This window comes from Candoia aspera, chromosome 3, assembly GCF_035149785.1.
Source record: "Candoia aspera isolate rCanAsp1 chromosome 3, rCanAsp1.hap2, whole genome shotgun sequence".
NCBI lineage: Eukaryota > Metazoa > Chordata > Lepidosauria > Squamata > Boidae > Candoia > Candoia aspera.
Genome location: NC_086155.1, coordinates 70,548,938 through 70,573,231, shown reverse-complemented (window position 1 = coordinate 70,573,231; position 24,294 = coordinate 70,548,938). Strand labels below are relative to the sequence as shown.

Below are 24,294 nucleotides of genomic sequence, written 5' to 3'. Positions count from 1 at the left end.
TAGAATAATCCTCAGTGAAGCATTAGTTAGTTTGTGTTAAATCAGAACATACCTTCCAGTTAATGTCTTTTCCACTAGCAGCATATCGAACTTGAAACTGAAGGTCATTCTTTGGAAGTTCAGGGTTATTCCAACTCACATTCAGCTGCCCTGTGTCCTCTGTGATTTCAGCTTTGACACTGAAGGGAGAGAACGGCTTCACTAGAAAGGTGAACAAAAGAAATTTGGCTGACTTACTGAATATCTCCATTGTATAACTATGTACTGGTTCTTTCCTACAGTACTTCATTAAAGCAATGTACCGTGTCCTGCAATTTATAAAATTGGGTGTTTACTGTACTTTAATTGTAAAACAACTGTAGTAATAACCTTGTTTCCCTATGGCCTTGAAAAAAAATAAGTTCCTTTTCATGAAAAACTCTGTAATTGCTTCTTGCCCAATCCAATATCAACTCATGACCACTACCGAAATATGGAGGACAGCATTGCTCCTCCAAGGTTTTTCTGGAGTCCTTATATTTCTGGAAGGCTCATATGATATCTAGCCTCTCAATAACCTAGTGAATACTGCTGGCTGAAAAATGCTGAGTTGCCCAACTCTAAAGGTTCTATGGAATTGGATCTTAGATTTTGTACTTCCAAGACCAACACTCAAGGCACTATACCATAATATAGAGGAAGAGCTGTTACCAAATTACTAACATTTGATGCATGTGCAAGATCTATTTAGAAATTACTTTTCAAATTAATTTTAAGTAAATTTTATAATAATGTAATAAGGAAGTCAATTTTTCCTCTGGCTTTTAGAAATGCAACATGTTTAAACCTATTCGGTAAAGATGATTGGCTGAAACTGTTCAGGAAATCACAGCAATGGATGATGATATGTAGCAATACTAGAAAGTAACCATAATCTCAGACACAGTGAGGGCAATGGGTACATATATAAAGTAAAAAGGTATTATTTTTTCCATTATAAGACGTCATTGTCCCATTTTCTCATTCTTCAGACGCTTTCCCGGCAGGCTGACTCATGCACAATACTGGAGCTCCATTTGAAGAAAAATGCTTAGAACACTGGACTGTAGGGAGGTAAGGCTGGAGACAAAGAGAAGTTCAACTACTCATTTATACACACACCTTTTTTGATGTTAAAATTAGGCATTTTTTATGTGCTGCTTTAAAGATGGAAGGAGCAGACAAACAACAAACACTGCAGCCTTTGTTGCATCTATAGCTGGCAACAGAACTGAATCTCCAAAACCAATCTTTAAATGGCCACACAAGGCCGTATGAATTTGTTTTTTAATCCTGTAATGTGATTCTAGAGCATAGAATAATCTGTTCTATACATCACCCTTCCTACCTATCTATATGGAAATGTAGTAACGATACGTTAGAAATGAAAACTTATTTTAAATGTTTATTGCAAGGCCTGATAATTCATTGTAATTTCATATGCATTTAATTTTCTTTCAGTTTTAATAAAAACAGCTATCTTTAACTTCCACACAGGCTGTCCATTACTGACTGAAAAATTAAAATGGCCAATTGAAATGAGTACTTTGGAGGTGGAATATGAAAAAAGAGAAAAAAATATCAAGGAACAAGACCAAAAGCATTTATGTAAGAAGCAGCAATTACATTTTTATAATTACAGATTGAAATACAGGATACATCTTAAAAGGAATGTAGTATTGCAGCTTGTATTAACTACATTAAATACATCTTGAAAGTGAGGCAGGAACCTAAAGTATTTATTTTCATTTAATTCACACAGTTGAAAAGCTGTTTTGCAAACCGTTCTTCCTTGGCAATGAAATTTGCCACAATCCCCCAGAGAGTTATATTTGAACATGTATAGCATAACATGTCTTCAGCAAAGGATCGTTACCTTGTCGTGGTGCTGGAGCTTGAGCACCTCAATGATGCCATGAGCTAAACCGTGAAGGGCCACCCAAGATGGGAAGGTCATGACAGAGAGGTCAGACTAAATGCAATCCCTGGGGAAGGTAATGGCAACCCACCCCAGTATTCTTGCCGGGAAAACTCAATGGATCAGTACAACCAGAGATATGTCGGTATACCATCGGAAGATGAGACCCCCAGGTCAGAAGATGGTCAAAATGCTACCGGGGAGGAACAGAGGATGAGTTCAACTAGCCCCAGACCTGATGACGCAGCTAGCTCAAAGCCGAAAGGACGGCTAGCAGCTGATGGTGCTGGTGGTGAATGGCAAATCCGATGTTCTAAGGATCAACACACCATTGGAACCTGGAATGTAAGATCTATGAGCCAGGGCAAATTGGATGTGGTTATTGGTGAGATGTCAAGATTAAAGATAGACATTTTGGGTGTCAGTGAACTGAAATGGACTGGAATGGGCCACTTCACATCAAATGACCACCAGATCTACTACTGTGGACAAGAGGACCACAGAAGAAATGGAGTAGCCTTCATAATTAATAGTCAAGTGGCTAAAGCAGTGCTTGGATACAATCCAAAAAATGATAGAATGATCTCAATTTGAATTCAGGGCAAGCCATCTAACATCACAGTGATCCAAATATACGCCCCAACCACAGATGCTGAAGAAGCTGAAGTAGAGCAGTTCTATGAGGATCTGCAGCACCTACTGGACAACACGCCTAAAAGAGATGTTATTTTCATCACGGGAGACTGGAATGCTAAGGTGGGCAGTCAAATGACACCTGGAATTACAGGTAAGCATGGCCTGGGAGAACAAAACGAAGCACGACATAGGCTGATAGAATTTTGCCAAGACAACTCACTCTGCATAATGAACACTCTCTTCCAACAACCTAAGAGACGGCTTTATACATGAACTTCACCAGATGGACAACACCAAAATCAGATTGACTACATCCTTTGCAGCCAAAGGTGGTGGACATCTATACAGTCGGTAAAAACAAGACCTGGAGCTGACTGTAGTTCCGATCACGAACTTCTCCTTGCACAATTTAGGATCAGACTCAAGAGATTAGGGAAGACCCACAGATCAGCTAGATATGAGCTCACTAATATCCCTAAGGAATATGCAGTGGAGGTGAAGAATAGATTTAAGGGACTGGACTTAGTAGATAGGGTCCCGGAAGAACTTTGGACAGAAGTTCGCAACATTGTCCAGGAGGCGGCAACAAAATATATCCCAAAAAAAGAGAAAACCAAGAAGGCAAAATGGCTGTCTGCTGAGACACTAGAAGTAGCCCAAGAAAGAAGGAAAGCAAAAGGCAACAGCGATAGGAGGAAATATGCCCAATTAAATCCAAAATTCCAGAGGTTAGCTAGAAGAGATAAGGAATTATGTTTAAACAAGCAATGTGCGGAAGTGGAAGAAGACAATAGAATAGGAAGGACAAGAGACCTCTTCCAGAAAATTAGAAACATTGGAGGTAAATTCCAGGCAAAAATGGGTATGATCAAAAACAAAGATGGCAAGGACCTAACACAAGAAGAAGAGATCAAGAAAAGGTGGCAAGAATATACAGAAGACCTGTATAGGAAGGATAACAATATCGGGGATAGCTTTGACAGTGTGGTCAGTGAGCTAGCGCCAGACATCCTGAAGAGTGAGGTTGAATGGGCCTTAAGAAGCATTGCTAATAACAAGGCAGCAGGAGATGACAGCATCCCAGCTGAACTGTTCAAAATCTTGCAAGATGATGCTGTCAAGGTAATGCATGCTATATGCCAGCAAATTTGGAAAACACAAGAATGGCCATCCGACTGGAAAAAATCAACGTATATCCCCATACCAAAAAAGGGGAACACTAAAGAACGTTCAAACTATCGAACAGTGGCACTCATTTCACATGCCAGTAAGGTAATGCTCAAGATCCTGCAAGGTAGACTTCAGCAATTCATGGAGCGAGAATTCCCAGATGTACAAGCTGGGTTTAGAAAAGGCAGAGGAACTAGGGACCAAATTGCCAATATCCGATGGATAATGGAAAAAGCCAGGGAGTTTCAGAAAAACATCTATTTCTGTTTTATTGACTATTCTAAAGCCTTTGACTGTGTGGACCATAACAAATTGTGGCAAGTTCTTAGTGGTGGGGATACCAAGTCATCTTGTATGCCTCCTGAAGAATCTGTATAACGACCAAGTAGCAACAGTAAGAACAGACCACGGAACAACGGACTGGTTTAAGATTGGGAAAGGAGTACGGCAGGGCTGTATACTCTCACCCTACCTATTCAACTTGTATGCAGAACACATCATGCGACAAGCTGGGCTTGAGGAATCCAAGGCTGGAGTTAAAATCTCTGGAAGAAACATTAACAATCTCAGATATGCAGATGATACCACTTTGATGGCTGAAAGCAAAGAGGAACTGAGGAGCCTTATGATGAAGGTGAAAGAAGAAAGTGCAAAAGCTGGCTTGCAGCTAAACCTCAAAAAAACCAAGATTATGGCGACCAGCTTGATTGATAACTGGCAAACAGAGGGAGAAAATGTAGAAGCAGTGAAAGACTTCGTATTTCTAGGTGCGAAGATTACTGCAGATGCTGACTGCAGTCAGGAAATCAGAAGACGTTTAATCCTTGGGAGAAGAGCAATGACAAATCTCGATAAAATAGTTAAGAGCAGAGACATCACACTGACAACAAAGGTCTGCATAGTTAAAGCAATGGTGTTCCCCGTAGTAACATATGGCTGCAAGAGCTGGACCATAAGGAAGACTGAGAGAAGGAAGATAGATGCTTTTGAACTGTGTTGTTGGAGGAAAATTCTGAGAGTGCCTTGGACTGCAAGAAGATCAAACCAGTCCATACTCCAGGAAATAAAGCCAGACTGCTCACTTGAGGGAACGATATTAAAGGCAAAACTGAAATACTTTGGCCACATAATGAGAAGACAGGACACCCTGGAGAAGGTGCTGATGCTAGGGAGAGTGGAGGACAAAAGGAAGAGGGACCGACCAAGGGCAAGATGGATAGATGATATTCTAGAGGTGACAGACTCGTCCCTGGGGGAGCTGGGGGTGTTGACGACCGACAGGAAGCTCTGGCGTGGGCTGGCCCATGAAGTCACGAAGAGTCGGAAGCGACTAAATGAATAAACAACAAAGCATAGCATGTAGATTCAAAAATGGCAGCCATCATCTCCAAGTCGAACCACAAGCTCTGCCTCTTTGGGATATATGTGCAATATAGCAGCACAGATAGAAAAGGGGCAGGGCTTATCACAAGAGAGCCAATTTAGTCTAGTGGTTAAGGCATTAGGATAGAAACTGGGAGACCATGAGTTTTAGTCCCACCTTAAGCACCAAGCCAGCTGGGTAGCCTTGGACCAGCCATTCTCTCTCAGCCCTAGGAAGCAGGCAATGGCAAACCATTTCTGAAAAACCTTGCCAGGAAAACTGCAGGGACTTGGAGGCACCCCTCCTAAAAACAAGGGGGGGCTTATGACATGCTTATGTTTATGTCAATCTCCTCTTCCCTTGCTCTCCCCTCTGGATGCAGCTTGTAGCCAGAGTGAAGATAAAACTTTTATCAACTAAAAAAAATAAAAAAAACCTGAAGACCCATGGTATGTTCAAATCAAGCTAGGCAATAATTCATTGTTAGAGATGCCTTTCACTTACCTACTTCTTTTGGAAGGATACATACTGGCCTTGATGTAACTGTTCCCAATGAGTGCTTAATTTCTATCCACATAGTGTATCCGGACAGAAGGTAAAATGGTTGAAAGATGCACTCATAAACATTATTCCTCTGAAAATTGCATTCTTTCACCTCTGAATCTGAATACATGCTAGGAGATTCTGAACAGTATATATCATTCCTTAAAATAACAAGAAAATAATGCAGTTATATAAACCTACCACTTGAGATCACATGAGTAGTATAACTACTTTGAAAAAAAGAATGTAAGTGATAAAGTGTAGTCTTCACATAACCTGTATTTTTAATTATCTAGTTGTGAAATTTGTAGTTAGCCATTATATCAGCTTACTCAGCTATAATGAACTTTTTTATTATTATGTATTATGTATTAATTTATTTGTTTGTTCGTCAAATTTATATGTCATTAAATGTCATTTCAGCACATCCCCCTGGGATAAAGCTATCTTTTATAGTATATTAAAATGTAAACAACATCTTTAGGCAAATACCTGGAAAATTGATTTACATCTCAGAATTTCTCATTTTAGAACGTCAGCACCACTGACTCAAGTCTAATGAACTAACAAGCCTGAAGCTCACTCTAACTATGCACATTCTGCAATAATGCCTCAGGCTGCAGGCCTCACCATTACATTTTAGGCTGAGCTTCTCCATACTGCCATTTCAATCAGATGGGAAGTCAATTATATGAAGTACTGGAAGACATCTGACATGTGTCATCTTACCAGAACCTGAGTACACACAGCTGGTATACTCATGATTGATTACTTGATTGTTGTTATTAGTCATGAAAGATATTTGCCTCTTTAACCAAGCCATAGAGTTTGAGTCTCTTTGAAAATAGGTAGGTCATCCAGCTCCACTTTTATATTTACCTTTTGGCAATTCACCAGAAAAAAACAAGCCCAAGCCTCACAGTTTAATGTAAAGCCTGCTAAAATCAGTGGGAATGCTGATACTGATAATGAATAGGATCTGTGAGGAAAATAAATGTCTCTACAAGATACCACTCTAAAGAAACAAACTGTCATTAACAATCTAGGTTCTGAGTTGATGAAAAACTAAAAGTGACAGTTTCATAATATGTTTACTTTCATTCATATTTTCCCCTCCTTTTGCAGACTTTAGGGGGGGAAAGTAAATTATTGGTTCCATGGCACTGATTGGTGGCATAATCTCTCCATGTGAACGTGAGCACATGATCAAAGATAACTAAGGGGTATTGCCTTATTGCAGTTAGAAAGAGAGAGACAGAGACAGAGATCACTTCTAGCACACAAGGAACTTTGTAAATCTTATTCTTGTTCATCTTCACAATGACTATAAGAAACAGGTCAATATTAATTTCATTTTGAAGATGTGAAACAGAGGTTGAGGGAAGGAAGGTTATTTGAACAGCACTTTGCAAAAGCTAATATCCAAGTTGCTACAGTACTGAACCAAGCAGCCTTGAGCCAAATCTAATACTCCTTTCCCCGGCAAAAGACCTCAGACTAAATTTATTGATTTTAAATGAATCTCATTTTTTCTCTGAAGTGCTCAGAACTGTATTTGCAGCTCAACAATAAAGCTATGAGTATATTAGGCTGTGAGACAGTGACTAACCCAAGATGATTCAGAGGTCTTCACAGTTAAGCAGGATTTGAATCTGCACCAAGGAAATCCCAGTCAAGAGAAGAGTGAGACAAGGGTGCATTCTAGCTCCCCTTCTTTTTAATCTATATATTAACTCTCTAGCAGACAAACTGAACAGCCCATCTCTTCATCCCCCAAAACTGGAAACAGACATATCTCTATTCTTTTATATGCAGATGATGCCATGTTGCTTTCTCAGGTACAGAATGGCCTGAAGCGGGCACTCTGTATGCTTGCTGAGCACTGCCAAGAAGAATGGCTGGAAATAAACTTCTCAAAAACCAAGGTTATGGTTTTTGCCAAGCGCCCTAAGACACATGTCTGGCGGCTAAACAATCATTTAATAGAGCAAGTTAAGATCTTTAAATATTTGGGGATTATTTTTTATGCCATGGGTAACTGCAAATTCCACACTATGTCAGCCTGAATGCACAAAAAACAGCATCAGCACTACAATCTTTCTATTTCTCCAAAGGAGCTCAACATATACCAGCAGTGATCAAAATTTTCTCAGCTAAGATCTGAGCTCAGCTCCTTTTTGGAACTCAGCTGGTCCCCTACAGGTCATTCCTTTCTCTTGAAAGAGTTCAATCCAAGTTTCTAAGATCTATCTTTCAAGTACCTCGCTGAATCCCCAACATGGTGCTTCGCCGTGAAGCTGGTGTACTAAAAATAGAAACTTCTGCTTGGATTTACACTTTTTCTTACTGGCTTAAGCTTTCTTTTTTCCCAATTGGCTTGGCCCCTTTGATTATGACCAATAGCTTCCAATCTTCTTGGTGCCAGGCAATACATGCCAAACTACAATTGTATGGCTTTTCGGGGCAGCCATCATCTTGTTGGGCTATGAACATGCACTAGCTGATCTCAAACAATGGGCCATCGATTTGGAACTAAAACCAGATTTATGTCATGTTCTCCGTTTCAATGTTCTGTATACATCGTAACACTTCACATGTCACTCTGTTGCTCCGTGTTTCCCTGTTGGAAATTTCCAGCCCTGCGAGGCTGTAATCTCTGTAATGCATGTTTGGGTTGGTGTCTTTCTTCAAGGTTACTTTCCCAGGCCGGGTTATGACGCTGGGTGACATCTGGGATGGGGTGGTTGCTACGATGGGGCACGGGGCGGAGTTGGACTGAAGCAACAGTATTTGATTTGTATATCGCGCGCTTTTGCTTTATTCTCAGCTTTGTCTGTATCTGCACACTATTCCTTTAATAAATCAGTTATCTTAAAGCCCGGGCTTGTGAGACTGAGTATATTGGAGTAGGCAACCATTACAATTTATCAGTTTTACCTAAAAACATTTTTGGGGCCATTCTGCACAACTCCAACCAGCCAGATATCTTAGCTACATAACGATTCCAAAATCTAGAAGGGCCTTATCTTTGGCTAGATTCAATGCCCTTTCAACAGCTGTTACTGAAGGGAGATACCTAAATATCCCTTGCGATCGAAAACTGTGCCATTGTGGCAGAGGAGTAATTGAAACAATGGAACACGTCATTTTATACTGTCCTCTCTACGCAGATGCTCGCCAGGAATTATTATCTGTTTTTTTTACTAAACATCCAGGTCATGCAGATTCTTTTTATCTCAAGCTGTTTCTATCAGACCAATCTGATTTTACTTCATTGACCATAGCTAAATATTGCTCTATAATTTGTACAGCACGCCACAATATTTCTTCTAATTTTTCTTAGATTTTTTAGAATTTTAAGTGTTTTGTCTTTTATTCTAATCAGATGTGAATCTTCTGTTTTATTTGCTGGTCTACAACCAAATAAAAGTTGATTTGATTTGAATTGGCAACATTTTAGTCACTGCCAGAGATGTCTGCAGGGAGGTCAAGAGAAGGCAAATTATGAAAGCAGCTTTTGACATTTTCATGAAAGCATTAGATCCTGCAGATGCTTTAGTCACTGCATTCCACTGCTTATTTGTTAAATCATCGGTCCGTAATTGACCATCAGTTCACCTGCCCTGGGACACACTATCCAGGAGCTCTGGCCAGCAGGTGCTGGTTAGAGCTAATTGGTAGCAGATGAGGTAGCACCACTGGCTTAGCTCATATTAGAAAGAAGTATTAAGATACCACAAGTGTCAGTCCTGATCCCTCTTCTCTTCCATATTTTTATTAATATTTTTATTAATGATGTGGAAGATGATAGAATGATTATCAAATCTGCACATAACACAAAATTGGGTAGCAGAACTCATACCCCAGACTGATTGTTACCAAACTGGTTACCAAAACTGGTTACTAGAAGTGATAGTTCTTCAAACTGTCATCTGTATATTACAGTCACACACAAGTCATGTTCCTGCATAAAGTCCTGTAGAGAGCATTCAGAGTCCCGCTCACTACATACAACTTTGCTAGGCACAACTTCCACTAGGACCAATAAGTGACTTCAAAGGAACAGAAAGGACCCCAAGCGGGTAGAAAGATGGATTATGTAAATGTAAGCATAGTTGACCGCCATTTGAGCAAGATGCCAAGCTGGAGCTTGTAACGATTTTATAACATCTTGATTAAAATTTCTGAAGAACTCAAATATTTACACTCATTTGTGCCACTTTGGTTGGCCCTAAGGAAAGTATGTCTCAGCAAGTGGCAGCACCTAGCTGACCTTCTCTTGACTCAAAACCTATGTAAGATTGGGCCTGGTTAGATCTACCGGAAATATCAGTGCTATAGCTAGATTGGTATATTAAAAAAATACTGGAAGGAGGCAATGGTAAACTACATATGTAACTGCATGGAAACTACATAGACATGTCCCCAAAGTTATAATGAATTACACTTGAAACAATGGATGCTTCCAATCCAGCAATAGATGTTTCCAATCCAGCTAAAATTGTTTATTAATTTATTAAATTCAATCCTTTTTATGTTTTGTTGACTTTGGAAAGTCAACAAAATTAACACTGTTACAGCAAGGATTACAGCCATAGTGAAAGAAGCAGTATCATGAATCAAGGCTTGTAATGCATGTTGGCATTTATAGAGTTGAAATTCAAAATCAGAAGGGTCACAGAAGTGCCTCTACTCCTGCTGTTTGAAAACCAAAATTTGGGACCTTAACAGTGTGCATTAGATATTCAGCCTCAACACTGCTATTAAGCTCTTCCACGAGAAGTCACTGGGGGTTCCCTGGGAGATAATGATTTATTTTTAAAATTATTTAAAATTCGGGCAACTTCACATTAAAGAGGTAACTTTCATTCTTTATTTTTAGTTTAAGAACACTGTTAATACATGAAACAAATATAACAATTTTGTAACTTCTGGCCTGTATTGGAGCCTGAATATGCATAGATTCCCCACGGCCTGAAAAATCTTTCAAGGGTTCCTCCAGGTCAAAAAGTTGAGAAAGGCTGCCCTAAGCAGTGAGGGAATATCATAAAGGATGCCAAGGGAGAGCCAGTTTGGTCTAGTGGTTAAGGTTCTGGGCTAGAAACCAGGAGTCTGTGAGTTCTAGTCCCACCTTAGGCATGAAAGCCAGCTGAGTGACCTTGGGCCAGTCACCTTCTCTCAGCCCAACTCGGTGCAATGTAGACTAGCCTCCTCGTGGTGCACCCCAGGAAATGTGACTTGTCACAGCTAAATAGTCTACACATCTGCCTGCTGGACCTCACAAGGATTTCCCAGCAAGAAAAGAAAAGCAGCATGAACACCGAACTGCTGTGCCATACGATTAAAAAAAATAAAGGACCCCTGCCAAACTTACAATTTCTAGCCCAACGTCCCACCAGAAGCAGTGACACTTGAATTCCCAGACTATCTAATAATCTTTAGCCATGCTCTCTGGAAATTTTTAGAGTTGCACTCACCTCTGAGAGCATCATATTTGAAAGGGCTATTTTAAATAGTAGAGAAGCCAGTTTTCCCACTTATGTCATACCTAACCTTTATTTTAATGAAAAGTTCCCTATTACTGTACAGAATTTTCTTTGTCACTGTACAATCTTCAGTTCTTAAAGAAACAGCTTTTCAAAAATACCATATTAAAATGAACATATACCTATAATATCTTAACAGCAAAGTACTCTCCAAAAGCATTGGATCTGGGTTGATGGACCAGGAACAAGTCATTTTTTGCAGGTTGCCATAAGTTTCACATGTGATGTTGATATTAGTATCTATTTGAAAGACAACATTAGTGAATATCCAAAGAATAAGGGTTCATCAACACTTATAATTGTAGAAATAATCTGATATATTACCTATTATGTATAGTTCAGCATAACGATGATTACATTCCTTGTTCTCATTACAACAGTATAGAGCATTAAAAAGAAAATTTCCTCCAGGCTTCATTGCAGGTAAGTTGGTAAGTGTAACTTTGCTAGTGTAGTCATTCACAAAAGTATACTGACTACTTGAGATTTCTTTTGCTAAATTCAACCACCACACTATCTTCTTCGATGAGATTATTTTGTCTTTTGTTTTATAAATACAGTAAAAGGAAACATTTGTTCCAACACTTGCTAGGAGTTTGGAAGGGAAATATATGACATCTATTACAAACAAAAGAAAACAAACATCATAATTTTTAAAATAATTTTTATAAAATTAGTAGGAATTTTAACAACAAATTTAGTTTGTTATTTATGCAATATAAAAATAATATTCTTTTCTCATTAATCAAATTCCAACACAAGAAAAAGGCAGTCCCTCCCTCAGATTAGATACTATGTTCTTCCTCCTTAACTATGAAAGAAGTAGCCCCAATACTTTAGAGTTCATTGACCCCAGAGGTATATTTTAGCTCCCTCCCTCCCATCATTCTATAAAGTGGTAAAAACCACTATTCCACCATTCCTTTAGCTTTAATTAATTGTTGTGGACATCTATTGGGATGTGTTTGATACATCTGAACATCTGTTGTTATGATGTATCAAACATCATACATCAAAAGTATGTATGCCACTCAGGGTCTTTGGACTGGTCTTTGAATCAAATATTGTAAAAATAAACATAATTTTTGATTCCTCATGGGCCATGATTCAACATATCCATCTATCTGTCTATGTCTATGTCTATGTCTATGTCTGTATCTTCATTCGTTCTGGAACATACCATAGCATTTAACATTTAACAGTATGTGTGTGTATGGTGTACCATACACCCCCCCATTTTCAATTAAAAATACCTATTATTCTGATAACTGAGCATAAATAAAAGGTTAACACAGATATCGCAGCAGTTTATATAATGTTGCCTCTTATAATAGAGATAGTACAAATAGGCATCATTACTCTCCATGAATTGCCTAAACCTATATCACCCACAGTATATGCAGATATAAGAAATCTTAGCAGGAAAGCAAATGTAGCAAAAGATCATACCTTTTTTTAGAATGTAAATTGAAAGAGTAAAAAGGCTCCAAAAACTTCGAAAATGATTTGTAAGAATTGCTTTAGGCCTTCCATGAGTACAGCAATTCTCTGTTATTTATTTTTTAAAAAACCCAATTTCTCTCAGGAATCCACTCACTAATGTTAAAGTGTCTCTTAAAGCAATAGCATCTTTTTATTAGGCTTGTGCAGATGTTTTTAAAGTTAGTCTTCTTTAATGAATAACATAGAGTTGCCTTCCAAACATGAAGCATGCACAGCCCTTGTTAGTAATAGTTACCTGCATAGAAATCAAATTATCTAGCAAATAGTAAACCCCATTGTTGGACAGAGTAGTATTAGTATAAAGAGCTAACCTGCCAAAATAATGATGGAATAACTCTTTAATAATAGTAATAACAACAACAACAATTTTAAAAATCTATCAATGTAATTCAAAGGGAAGTCTCAGAGTACAGGCTTTCTTATAAAGCATTAAGCAGCTTAACATTTATCATAAGTAGATATATCCTGGTTAAATACATATTTGAATGTAAAACTAATTAAAGATGTAAAAATATAACTCTAGTTCTATCTTGTTGTACATCTGGTGCTAATGGATTGGTGTGAATGAAAAACAACTCTTTGCCATCCCCAAGTACATTAAAGATTTTACTGTTTTACTAATATAACACTAACAGTGCCCTTATGGAAAGCAGTTCCCTGCAGGAAAGGAATTATTGTTCCTAATCAGCATCTTCATCACAATGTAACATAAGATCACTAAAAAGTGTTTACCGAATGTTAATATTTCATCTTACACATTAGAGTCATTATTTACTACATACACTTTTCCATGAATCTGTGTTACAGCCAGAGGATGTTTCTTATATTACTTAACAATACCTGTCAAGGGTAAGAGATGATGATTGGCATTTGGACAACCAGTGGCTACAGAGAGAGAGAAGTATAGGTGCAGATCTTCTTTTCAAACCTTTTTATTTATATATCAATATCTACCCATAATGCTCTCTCAAGAACTTTCTCGCTTTCTCACATATATATTATATACGTCCCCCAATTTTTAAATTGCAGTTTCAGAAGCATCTTTGGGGGGGAGGTATAAAAAACTACAGACAGACATTAAAAAGGGGCAGGTTTCAACTGTGTGATTGCAGCTCCCATCTTTGATACTCTGACACACACACCTGGATGCCCCTCTGCAGTCTGTTTCAATCTGTTTTAGCACATTACATGTATTTCTTGGTAGTTATTATTGTTGTTGCTATTATTGTTCTTATTATTTCCCATCTTTATAAATGGCGACATGTGGTCACCAGTATACTGGCTTGAGATGTAGTCTCTAGATTAGAGATCCTATAGAATAATCTGAGCAGGCCTGGCATAAAACTAGGTTTTACTTGTGCTTATGACACACTGACCATAATGTGCCAGTTGACCAGCTTTGTATTCCTACTGTTAGCAGGGAACATTGCATGTGGCTTGGGAATAAAGAAAGCTGATGACCAAATCTACTATTTCTTTATTTTACCAAGAAAGGTTATGTGAAAGCCTCAATTGACCAAAGCCATGACAGAGAAGTAGTGTTCAATACACATGGGTCTACTTGTTGACAATGACAGCATGTACAGGATGGTGATTTCAAATGTAAGAGGAGAATAGGGTAAAAGCATGAATTAGCAAATTAAACAAAAGAAAGAAAACTAGATTGTATGTTTGTGACACTAAGAAAAAGGAGAAGGATGTAAACTGAAAGAAAGTGGTCTCTACTTGTGGAATGGGGCTGATTAATACATGCAGGGAAATGAAGGCTTAAGTTTAATTATGAATGAATGAATTAAAATGTATGTCCTAATATACAGTTTATTTATTCCTTATTTTACTGGGCTTATAGGCTAGGTTTCAATCAGTGCCACCTAGCTGTTGAGGTTGCATATGAAATAGGAATTCATAGGTTGGTAGTAGCTACGTGATATGCTCCAGCGAATAGTAATAATGGAAGAACCAGGAATGAGTTTTGGGGGAAAGTATGTGTCATCTGAATGAATATCATCCAGGGAAAATAAGTACTGGATGAATGGATGAATGAGATGAGAGAGTACAGAAAGTGTTTGAGCTATCCAAAGAGCAAAAATGAATAAGAATGGTAATTTTTTGGTGAGCATCTCCTTAGAAAAATATCTGTTGGTTTTGACTATGTGTCCCAATTCATTTGGGATACAGGTTCCCTGAGCTCCTCACGGATCTTTCAGCATGGAATCCAGAAAATATATGAATAATTAATTTCCATATAAAAGAATAAGATTTTGTATTGGTGAATGGTACCTGAAGCAAATCTTTGTTAGTTCTCTAACTCCAAGTGTGAGAAACAGGTCTGCAGGTAATTTGGTAAACGGTAATTTGCTTTTCAAGAGGCTTCCTAATAAAGGATCCCCTAACAAGGACAAATAGGAAGGAAGTGCGCACAGGAACTACATTAAAAGTTAACAGAAAAAAACAGTCCTGTGACCCTTTAAAGATGAGTTTATTATAGTGTGGGTGGGCATGTGCTGTGCTCCAGACATAAAGCTGCAAAGGTACTTCTGAGCAGTCTTGGGTGTGCACCAACTCAATCTCAGGAAAATACCTATCTGCAGCAAGAAGGCACTGACAGGTGCAACAAAATGTTTTGGGGCAGGTACTGGCACTTTAACTCAAATATGCAATTTCCTGAGATCACATGGCTACTGTGCAAGCCCAAGATAAGACAAAGCTTGTTTAAAAAGGTGTCAACAGGTGTGGCTTCCATGCACATAGGCACCTTTTCAGCTTTGGATCTGACAAGTAACACATCCCTAAATATATGATTTGTACATTACTGTGACTTTACTTGTGTTACTCTGTTGTAACTTCTATAGAAATACTTGTAGGGAGCTTTTAACATCCCTCATTAGGTCACTCTCTGGATAACCAAATAAATTTTACGGAAAACTCCTTCTGGGAGCAAAGACCCTACAACAACACACATTGTCGCTGAGTTTGCATTTGTAGCTTGCAGAACTTATGCTTTGTTAATGACAAATTAATTTTGGGTTTGATTATATTATATTGGTTATAGTGTATAAAGTATTAGCATGATGTATTATTGTTATCTTGCATTACTGTATTTTAGTTTCTACTTTTTAATCATTTTCTTAATTTATTTTTATTTTATCTTAATGCTTCTGATACACTTGGTGGGTCTGTAATCTGTAATAAACTTATTCATTCATTCATTATTCATAGCAACTATACTAAGTGCACTAAATATATGTATATGTGGAAACTTATGCTGTAGTATATTGATTAGTCTTTTTGTTTTGTTAGTCTTTTTGTTTCTGATGCCTCAAACTATTATGGTTTTACTCTGAAAATTAAAAGACAGGAAAAAAAAATCAAAAACTTGATAGAATTCTATATATCCAGCTTCTTTCCCAAAATTAAGAACAAACCTTAAAAATCCCCAGTAAAAGGAGATGAACTAGTCTTCAATCAGAATGTGTAATCAATAAGTTTGCAGGAATGGTTAAATTGATTTGTTTGATTAAGGAGGGAACTACAATTACTTTTATAAAAGATTGGAAACCCTTTATAAAAAGGCTTGTTTATGGCAAGAAGAGAACTATGATATATGGAAGGGTGGAGATGGTAACTGCTATGTTTGTAACTGGTGCAAAGAAGATTGGAAGTCACTTCTTTAAATATCCTTTTTTTCTTGCTTTTTTGTTATTCTTCACTTTTTCTCTTCCTCTTTTATAATCTTTTTCTTTTTCTATTGCTTGTTTTTGTAGCTTTTTAAATCTTTGTAAAATCTTTTAATAAAAAATCTTTTAAAAATACGTAATCACATTATTATCACTATCATTATTACTATCGTAATCAAAATTGTACAAATACAAATCCGTTTTAAAAATTGTTAATTATTTAGAATAAATTCACCATTTATCTAAATTAAAACTACAACTGAAAATACATTTGAATCGTATGTCACAGTATTCTTACAAGAAAGATATTCTCATTTCAAATACCACGGAATTGTAATTCCATGGATAAATTGCATGTACTGTAGCACCATCTGAACCTACTAAACTATAAGTGCTTCAAATTGTATAACACACCGACTCATACATAAATGGCTTTATATTTTTCAAAGTAGCCAAATAAAACTCTCTAATGTTCTATGCCTGGGCTAATCAAACTTTCACCATGAACATACCTTGTAGATCCATGTTAAAAGGTGAGCTCCAATCACTCCAAAGACCTAATCCATGACGGTTCTTGCACCGAACCTGAACTACATATGAAGATTCCAGCAATTCATTATTTATGGTCAGTGATGTTCCCATGGTAATTTCAGCCACCTATTATTGTTGAAAATAATAATAATAATAATGCTGTTCTTTCACTGAATTAATTTGAAAAAATAAAATCAGAGATGAAGTAATAAAATGAAGCTAATGAAAACAAAAGAGGGTTTTTTCTTGGTTTCAACACCAGATGTTATGTAAAGCTGATGTGTCCACAATGCAAAAGTTACATACATGAACTCCATGAGGGCCTTGTCCCCTTCCAATCTGGTTCATAAAAAGTGCATTAAATAGCACAAAATGAAAATAGAGAAGATTGTACAACCTTTCTCATATGCACACAGATCTTGGTTCCTAGACCATTCCATGCCAAACCTCAAACAGGTTCAAAGTGAATTTAGAGAGTGTTTTTTGTTTTCTGTGTATGCAATTGGGAGAGTAGATTATAATCACACTGCATCTCACTTTAAAAATATACTTCAGTGCTTATATCGTGAGCTAATTAGATTCAATCCAATGAAAGTGAGGCATGATTAAATCCCTTTTATTTCAAAGTGTTATATCTGTTGATTTTAATCATTTCAATGGGAATGTGTTGTGGTAGGAAACTATCATTGTTTGCATAGGTGTCCAGTACAAACCATTATAATGAAAACATAATGAAACATTGGCATACTGGGTACAAATATCTAAAACGTGATTTGTGTGATCTCACATGTGTTTCCTTATTCTTCTGTCTTGCTGCTCCCACATGAAAACTCATAGTTACAAGAAAACTTTGTATTACTCTACATGTACTGGTAGCCATTTATATTGTGTAATTCATTTTTCAGTTTCTCACAAATTAAATATTTAGGCCTGTTTTATCTTAAATCAAGATTGCCAAATTTACAATGTCTCTTTAACCTATTTTATGAAGGGTTCAGAACAAGGAATTTCTCACCTGTTGGAAACTTTTAGCTGCGTTTGTAAAACACTTCACTTCATATAGAAATAAATTTGATTTTGACGCTGGCTGAGACCAAGAGATTTTTAACTGTCCTGTATCTGTCATTTCAACTTGCAGATGTAATGGAGGTTCAGGTTTTACTGTAAAATATTATAACAATATGCCTTAAGCACACTGATTTCTGGTAATATTTTAAGCTTGCTAATATTATCATTTTAATTTGATGGTGTGTGTGTGTGTGTACACGTAACCACACATGCATACACATACATAGATAGCAATGTTTTTAAATGACAGTTAATATCAGGAGCATGTTTTTCAACCAATTACACCTCAAGCAAAAAAGAGTATCCTATTGCCTCATGTTCCAGTTCAACAAAACAATTTCAACATATTCATAAATGCCTTGCTGAATTGTGGTTGTGGTCTGAAGCAGTTGCGGCTGGAGCTTGTTCAGTATCCAAAAGAAGCAGAATAATACTGTAATTAAAATTCCCATATTATTTAGTATATCCAAGCTTGGAAGGAAGATATCTCATTCCAGCCAATAGGTTTAGTGGAAAAGGAGCAAAAGTAAGGCACTTTTTAAAAAGATGAACAGTACAAATGAATGACTATGTTTTGCTAAGTCATGGGCTGGGAAAATTTAACAATATTCCCTTAAATTAATACTAACTCTAAAACTGCCACTTGGCTAGACTGAAATCTGCATCCAAATATTTAAGATAAAGCACCAAATATACAAATTATTTTATAAGCAATTATAGAATTTAGCTGTATCAGTTTAAGGAGCTGCCACATTAAACACATCTCACTGTATCTTTAGTTGGCCTATATATTACAACAATCTCATTTTCTACAAACTATATTCATATAACACATCTGATCTGAATCACTGTCATGAGCAAATGATGTACCATTCTACACTTCTGATTTGGATATTTAACTACTAGCACTGTTCTTGAATGCGTTCATTTTACAATTTTATTTATACCTACATTTCTAGGTTTATTCATATTAGATAAAATATTAACACAAAAGAATCATTGTTTCACAAATAAACAAAACAAATATAATTCAAACAACTGACATATTTCAAACATTATTATTACGTTATTATTAAAATATTTAATCTTTTTATAAATTATTCAAGAGATTTGTAAACTAAGCAAAATAATGTATAATAATAAATACCCCAATAAACCATCAAGTCTGATTAAAGACTAAAAAAGCAATAAAAGCAATATTTGCATTAAATGGAATTTACATTAGATAATACGTATAACTTTATTAAAAGTAATATTCAACAGGACTGATATTCTTGTGAATATATACAAGATTGCAATCTCACCAATTCAGCACATATTGATTGTATTATAAATATTCCTGGGGGTGCTGATTGAGAAAGTGTGCATAAGGGCAAAGCTACATCTTTTGTTAAATAAAGAATCACACTTTAATGTGACTCTTGTTTAAAAACAACTAACTGCCACTAAAAGCTCTGTGCCTTAGAAGAATAAGTTCAAAAGTGGAATTTGACATCAGAAAGCCCATTTTCACAATTCCATTCCACAACAAAGTATTGCTGACTTGTGTACAGAGATATCTCAGTCTATATTTCTGAAAATATATCCAGACCTTGAATGTATTTGATGTGAAATAAATGAATTGTACCAAATGCTATTTTAATTCTGCTAACTATATGTTTTAAAACATCTGACTACTGGATATGTAAGCATGATTTACAGAATTATTGTGTCATTCCTGTAATGCCATCATCTTTCCAAAACATTAACCTATATTCTAATTAATATAAAAACTTATTCTAAAAGGTTTATATTAATTTACTAAAAAATAAAGAAAAATTGTCTATCAATTTGTTTTTGTTATTATAAGTAAAATAATAAAACACAAAATAGTTCAGAAAATGGGCAATTTAGAAGCAGCTACTTATTCAGCCAGAAAGCAACAAAATAGTAAATGCATCCATCATCTGATTATATCAAACTCTGATTTAATTAAATAGAAGTAATTTTTTTTAAAATTATATTTTTATGAAACAAATTGTTGTGATAATTTTGTTGTTGTTTATTCGTTCAATCGCTTCCGACTCTTCGTGACTTCGTGGACCAACCCACACCAGAGCTTCCTGTCAGTCGTCGCCACCCCCAACTCTCCCAAGGACGAGTCCATCACCTCTAGGATATCATCCATCCATCTTGCCCTTGGTTGGCCCCTCTTCCTTTTGCCTTCTGCTTTCCATAGCATCAGCATCTTCTCCAGGGTATCCTGTCTTCTCATTATGTGGTTGTGATAATACAGCTATTAAAATGTAACCCTTCAGTGTTTCAGCAACTTCTCAAAGTTTTTTTTTCTATTTTTACTGTTCATACTTGGAATAAAGCATTATGGAGTGAAAATGTAGGTTTAAAAATGTGAAAGGATTTTTTTTTTCACTAGAACCCAGATCAGCCTTCCCCATCTTTACTCCATCGAGGTATGTTAAGACTACAACTTCCAGAATTCCTAGCAAGCAGTTCTGGGAGCTGTAGTTCCAGTACAACTAAGAATACCGTATCGACAAAGGTAGTTTATTAGAATGGACTTGTACCATTGCCTTGTCAAATCTTCACTTTCTTACTGAAAATCCAGATCAATACCTGCTTCTTGGCACAAAGTCAACATAATCCAGCCAAAGTTAAGCATTTTACACCCATTGATTTCAGGTAAGAAATTAACATGTAGGAGAAAATCTGATAATAATAGATTTCTTCAACATAATGGTTGTCAGTTTTTACCCGATTTGATTAACATGTCTTCATGTAAAACTTCTTCATTTCATGGTGGAAGCATTGTTGCCAACTTGGTTTTTGTATGAACAGGTAACAGTAAAGCTGTAAAATCCTACTATTGCCATATTCAATGGAGAAAGCTCCTGAGAATATCATGGACAGCCAAGAAAATAAATAAATGGATCACTGAACAAATCAACCCAGAGTTCTCACTTGAGGCTCAAATGACCAGCCTCAAATTATCATATTTCAGACACTTTATGCAAAGACCTAGCTCTTTGGAGAAGGCTGTAATGCTGGGAAAGGTAGAAGGAAAGAGAAGAAGAAAACAACCATCAGAACATGAATGGACTCAATTATCATGGTGATGGGTAGACTTGAAGGACCAGGTCAGGGACAGATCATCATGGAGAAAACCTATCCATGAGGTTGCTAAGAATCGACATCAATTTGATGGCACATAATCAGTCAATCAAGTCTCATGTGCTTAAATTATCCAATCACATAGAAAGTGAGGAATGAGATCCAGTTCTATTAGCAAAGAGGCATTTATATGAGACTAAGCACTATCCCTCAATTGCATATGAGGGCTTCCTGCACCTCCCTCCTAGTGCTTTTCTCCTCAGTTGAACTCCAACTTCAAAAATGAAATGAGCCATCACAAAGCAAGTGGAAAGACAGGAACCTATGAAAATTAATTGAGGGAGGGCTTCAAAAGAATTGATAAACATTTCTTCCTTAAATTTTATTCAGCTGGGTGTTTTGGCCACCAAGAGGATTATGAAAAATGATATATTCTTCCTCTAATATAGTTTTCTTTATAATAGACTAAGAATTTAGCTAATTAACATTTCGTTATATTAAGTCTGAGTGTCAGGATAATCATGAGTTAATGCCAACTTATAAATCACAATTTTCACTGAATGCTAGATTTACAGTATAACTAATAATATTAATTCAACATTTTAGGGAATTCATTCAAGACTAGTATCATTAAACAGAATGACTTTCACTTCAATATCCAATTAAAGCATGTTGGGATGTAAAATAGACTTTAATACAAACATTTCATTCTGTGCTGCTTTTCCCATTAGTTCATATTTTTGAGAGCATCTACTTTTTAGAGTAAGTTTAATTCAGCCATAGTGGACATCTAGACCTGCAAACCAAGGATGTCTTGATTACTATGGAGTCTCAGGGATAATTCTGGCTCAGTCTAACAAAGCTTGTCAAGTATGGTTGTATGCTTTTGCTAATAAATCAAAACTTACCAATATCTATAGGCTTGACTGACATTAATGGTGACTTCAGTAATACATTTCCATTAGTGATCTTGAGCCACATAATGTAAATATGATTGAGTTTTATTGAAGATATCTGACATTCATATGTTTGGGCTTCTACAGTATTACAGTGAGTGACTGTAGAATTTTCCTTCAGTGAATTTGTAGAAGCACTTTCCAGTGATGCATCTGTTCTGAAAAGAAAAGAAAAAAAAAGAAGTCATTTTCTTGGTTTTTTTACTAGAGCATGCATAGGACTTTATTAGCAATTCTATAAATTACTTGCATTAGTTTAGATATGCATGTAAGAAATGAAAAAAACTGTGTTGAAAATGCAACACAACACTTTTATTTATGCAAAGGCAAAATAAAATATTTATAGCCATTTTGTATAATTATAACAAGCAGTTCCAATATATTATTAAAATACATTTCTACATCAGTGTCTGTAAGCACTATCAAACCATTTCTGTAACAGATGGAAAAGCAAACATTTGGGGGATGATCAGTCTGTACCATTGCAACCATCCCATTTTTATCCATTTTATCCAAACTAGAGGACAAATGTCCACAATTTGAAATCTTAACCGGTCCAAAACTGATCAATCCATGGAACTCTTTGTCTTCTCCTATACTGTAAGTGATAACTTATGCTTGCTTGCACACTAGCTACTCATTTGCAAAGAACGTCATTTTGGAAAAAGCTTGAGAAACAAGTGAGGAGGCAAAGTGCCCAGACAATCCACTCCACAGGAAAAAAACAACAACTAGTGACTTCTTCTCTCTCCAAAACTCCCAGCAACCATCTAAAGGCAACACAAGCCCTTTGGAATCATAAGAACTTGATTGGAGGAGCCATAACTTGGAATCTCCTTCAGTATTTTACAGCTGATTTTTAAATGAATCCCATTTAACAAAGAGAAAAGAATTTGGAGATCTCCAGAAGTTGAATTGCTTTACAAAGGAAAAGCATAAGACAGAAAATAAGACAGAGAAACCTCAATCATAGAGCAGGAATGACTTGAGGGTGACATAATGTGGTTGTTGCACAAATCTGGAGTTTATGAAACAGTCCAGTGCTGCTATAACCCTCTTGTGCAGACAGGCTCAAAAGACTCCTAGAATTAATATCTCTATTGAGTGTATGGCATTTATTTGGGCAAAATTCCGACAAACAAAAATTCCTGCAATATTTAGTGTTTATTGAAAGACAATTTCACATGGTTGAATTTTCTGGATGATTTTCCCCATTAGGTAGCCAAAGCTTGAAAACTACAAATTTGACAGAATGTTAAAAAAATTCCTATAAGGATGAAGAAATGATTTTCTGGAAGAAAAGCTTCTGCTTATTGCTTTAAAATGATTGTTCATTTCATTGCAGGAAACAAGACCTTTAGTCACTGAAACACTTTAAAAGACCATTTTAAAACTATAAGATTATGCTTTTGGAACAGGTGGAATTATTTACACTACAGTCTTGTTTTTTAAGATATAAGTAAGTTGAAAAGCTTCTTAAATATAAAATATTTTTATACTGTTTGGGAAATGAATTGCTGGGGAGGGGGGGGGGGTAAAGAATGGAAGAAAGAGATGGAAGGAGCTGAAAGACACAGTTGCCTTTGTAGTTGTAATATTAAATCCACTTACCTTGGAATACTAGTGACACTTTTTCAGAATGGAAAGGTATAATATCATTTTTCTTGACTTTAAGAATTGCATTTGTTTAGTCTGTGCTATTCATAATACCAACAGAATTAATGTCAACAGAATATGCAGCAGGTCAAGGGGAAAAAAAGGCATGCCTGCTGTTCAAAGAGAGTATAAAATTGCACTGGTTGCTCTTAAAATGCTACATCTATTTTCAGCTGTTTCTTCAAAATTATATTCATGGAAACATAAAATTATCACTAAAAACTTCAAAATTAATAACCCTCAAATGTTCTTATGTTACCTTCATGCTGTTAAATCTAATGTTGTGGTTTATTATTACATAATTTGCTTTTCTATTTCCATGGAGGAAAAAAAAAATCTCATTTAAATTCACACTCCTCTGAGTCTGTTATTTGGACTAGATTATGGAAAGTCTGGTTTTTTTATTTTATTTTGAAGTATACTGTTTTGTTTTCCTTCGTCTGCAAAATTCATTTCAAAATATCTTCTCTGGCCAACCTCTCTGAATAATTTTGTTTTTGCACATTTTTTCACAGACTGGAAAACTGTTCAAATGAAGCAAGGATCTTGTTGAATATATTTTGTGACATCCAAAATGGAAAGTATTAGATGAAGTATAATA

The 24,294-nt window shown here is 36.2% G+C and overlaps 1 protein-coding gene across 1 annotated transcript in view; it reads right to left on the bottom strand.

The window, feature by feature from the left end:
• The window catches only part of LEPR (leptin receptor), a 55,375-nt gene that overhangs the window by 20,969 nt on the left and 10,112 nt on the right, over positions 1–24,294 (bottom strand). Inside the window, exons 4-10 of the mRNA XM_063299856.1 lie at positions 21,990–22,195; positions 17,921–18,066; positions 16,887–17,031; positions 11,519–11,812; positions 11,317–11,434; positions 5,610–5,809; positions 53–201 (exon numbers count right to left, since the gene is read on the bottom strand). Of these exons, the coding sequence (XP_063155926.1) occupies positions 53–201; positions 5,610–5,809; positions 11,317–11,434; positions 11,519–11,812; positions 16,887–17,031; positions 17,921–18,066; positions 21,990–22,195 (1,258 nt within the window). The remainder of the gene's footprint in view (positions 1–52; positions 202–5,609; positions 5,810–11,316; positions 11,435–11,518; positions 11,813–16,886; positions 17,032–17,920; positions 18,067–21,989; positions 22,196–24,294) is intronic.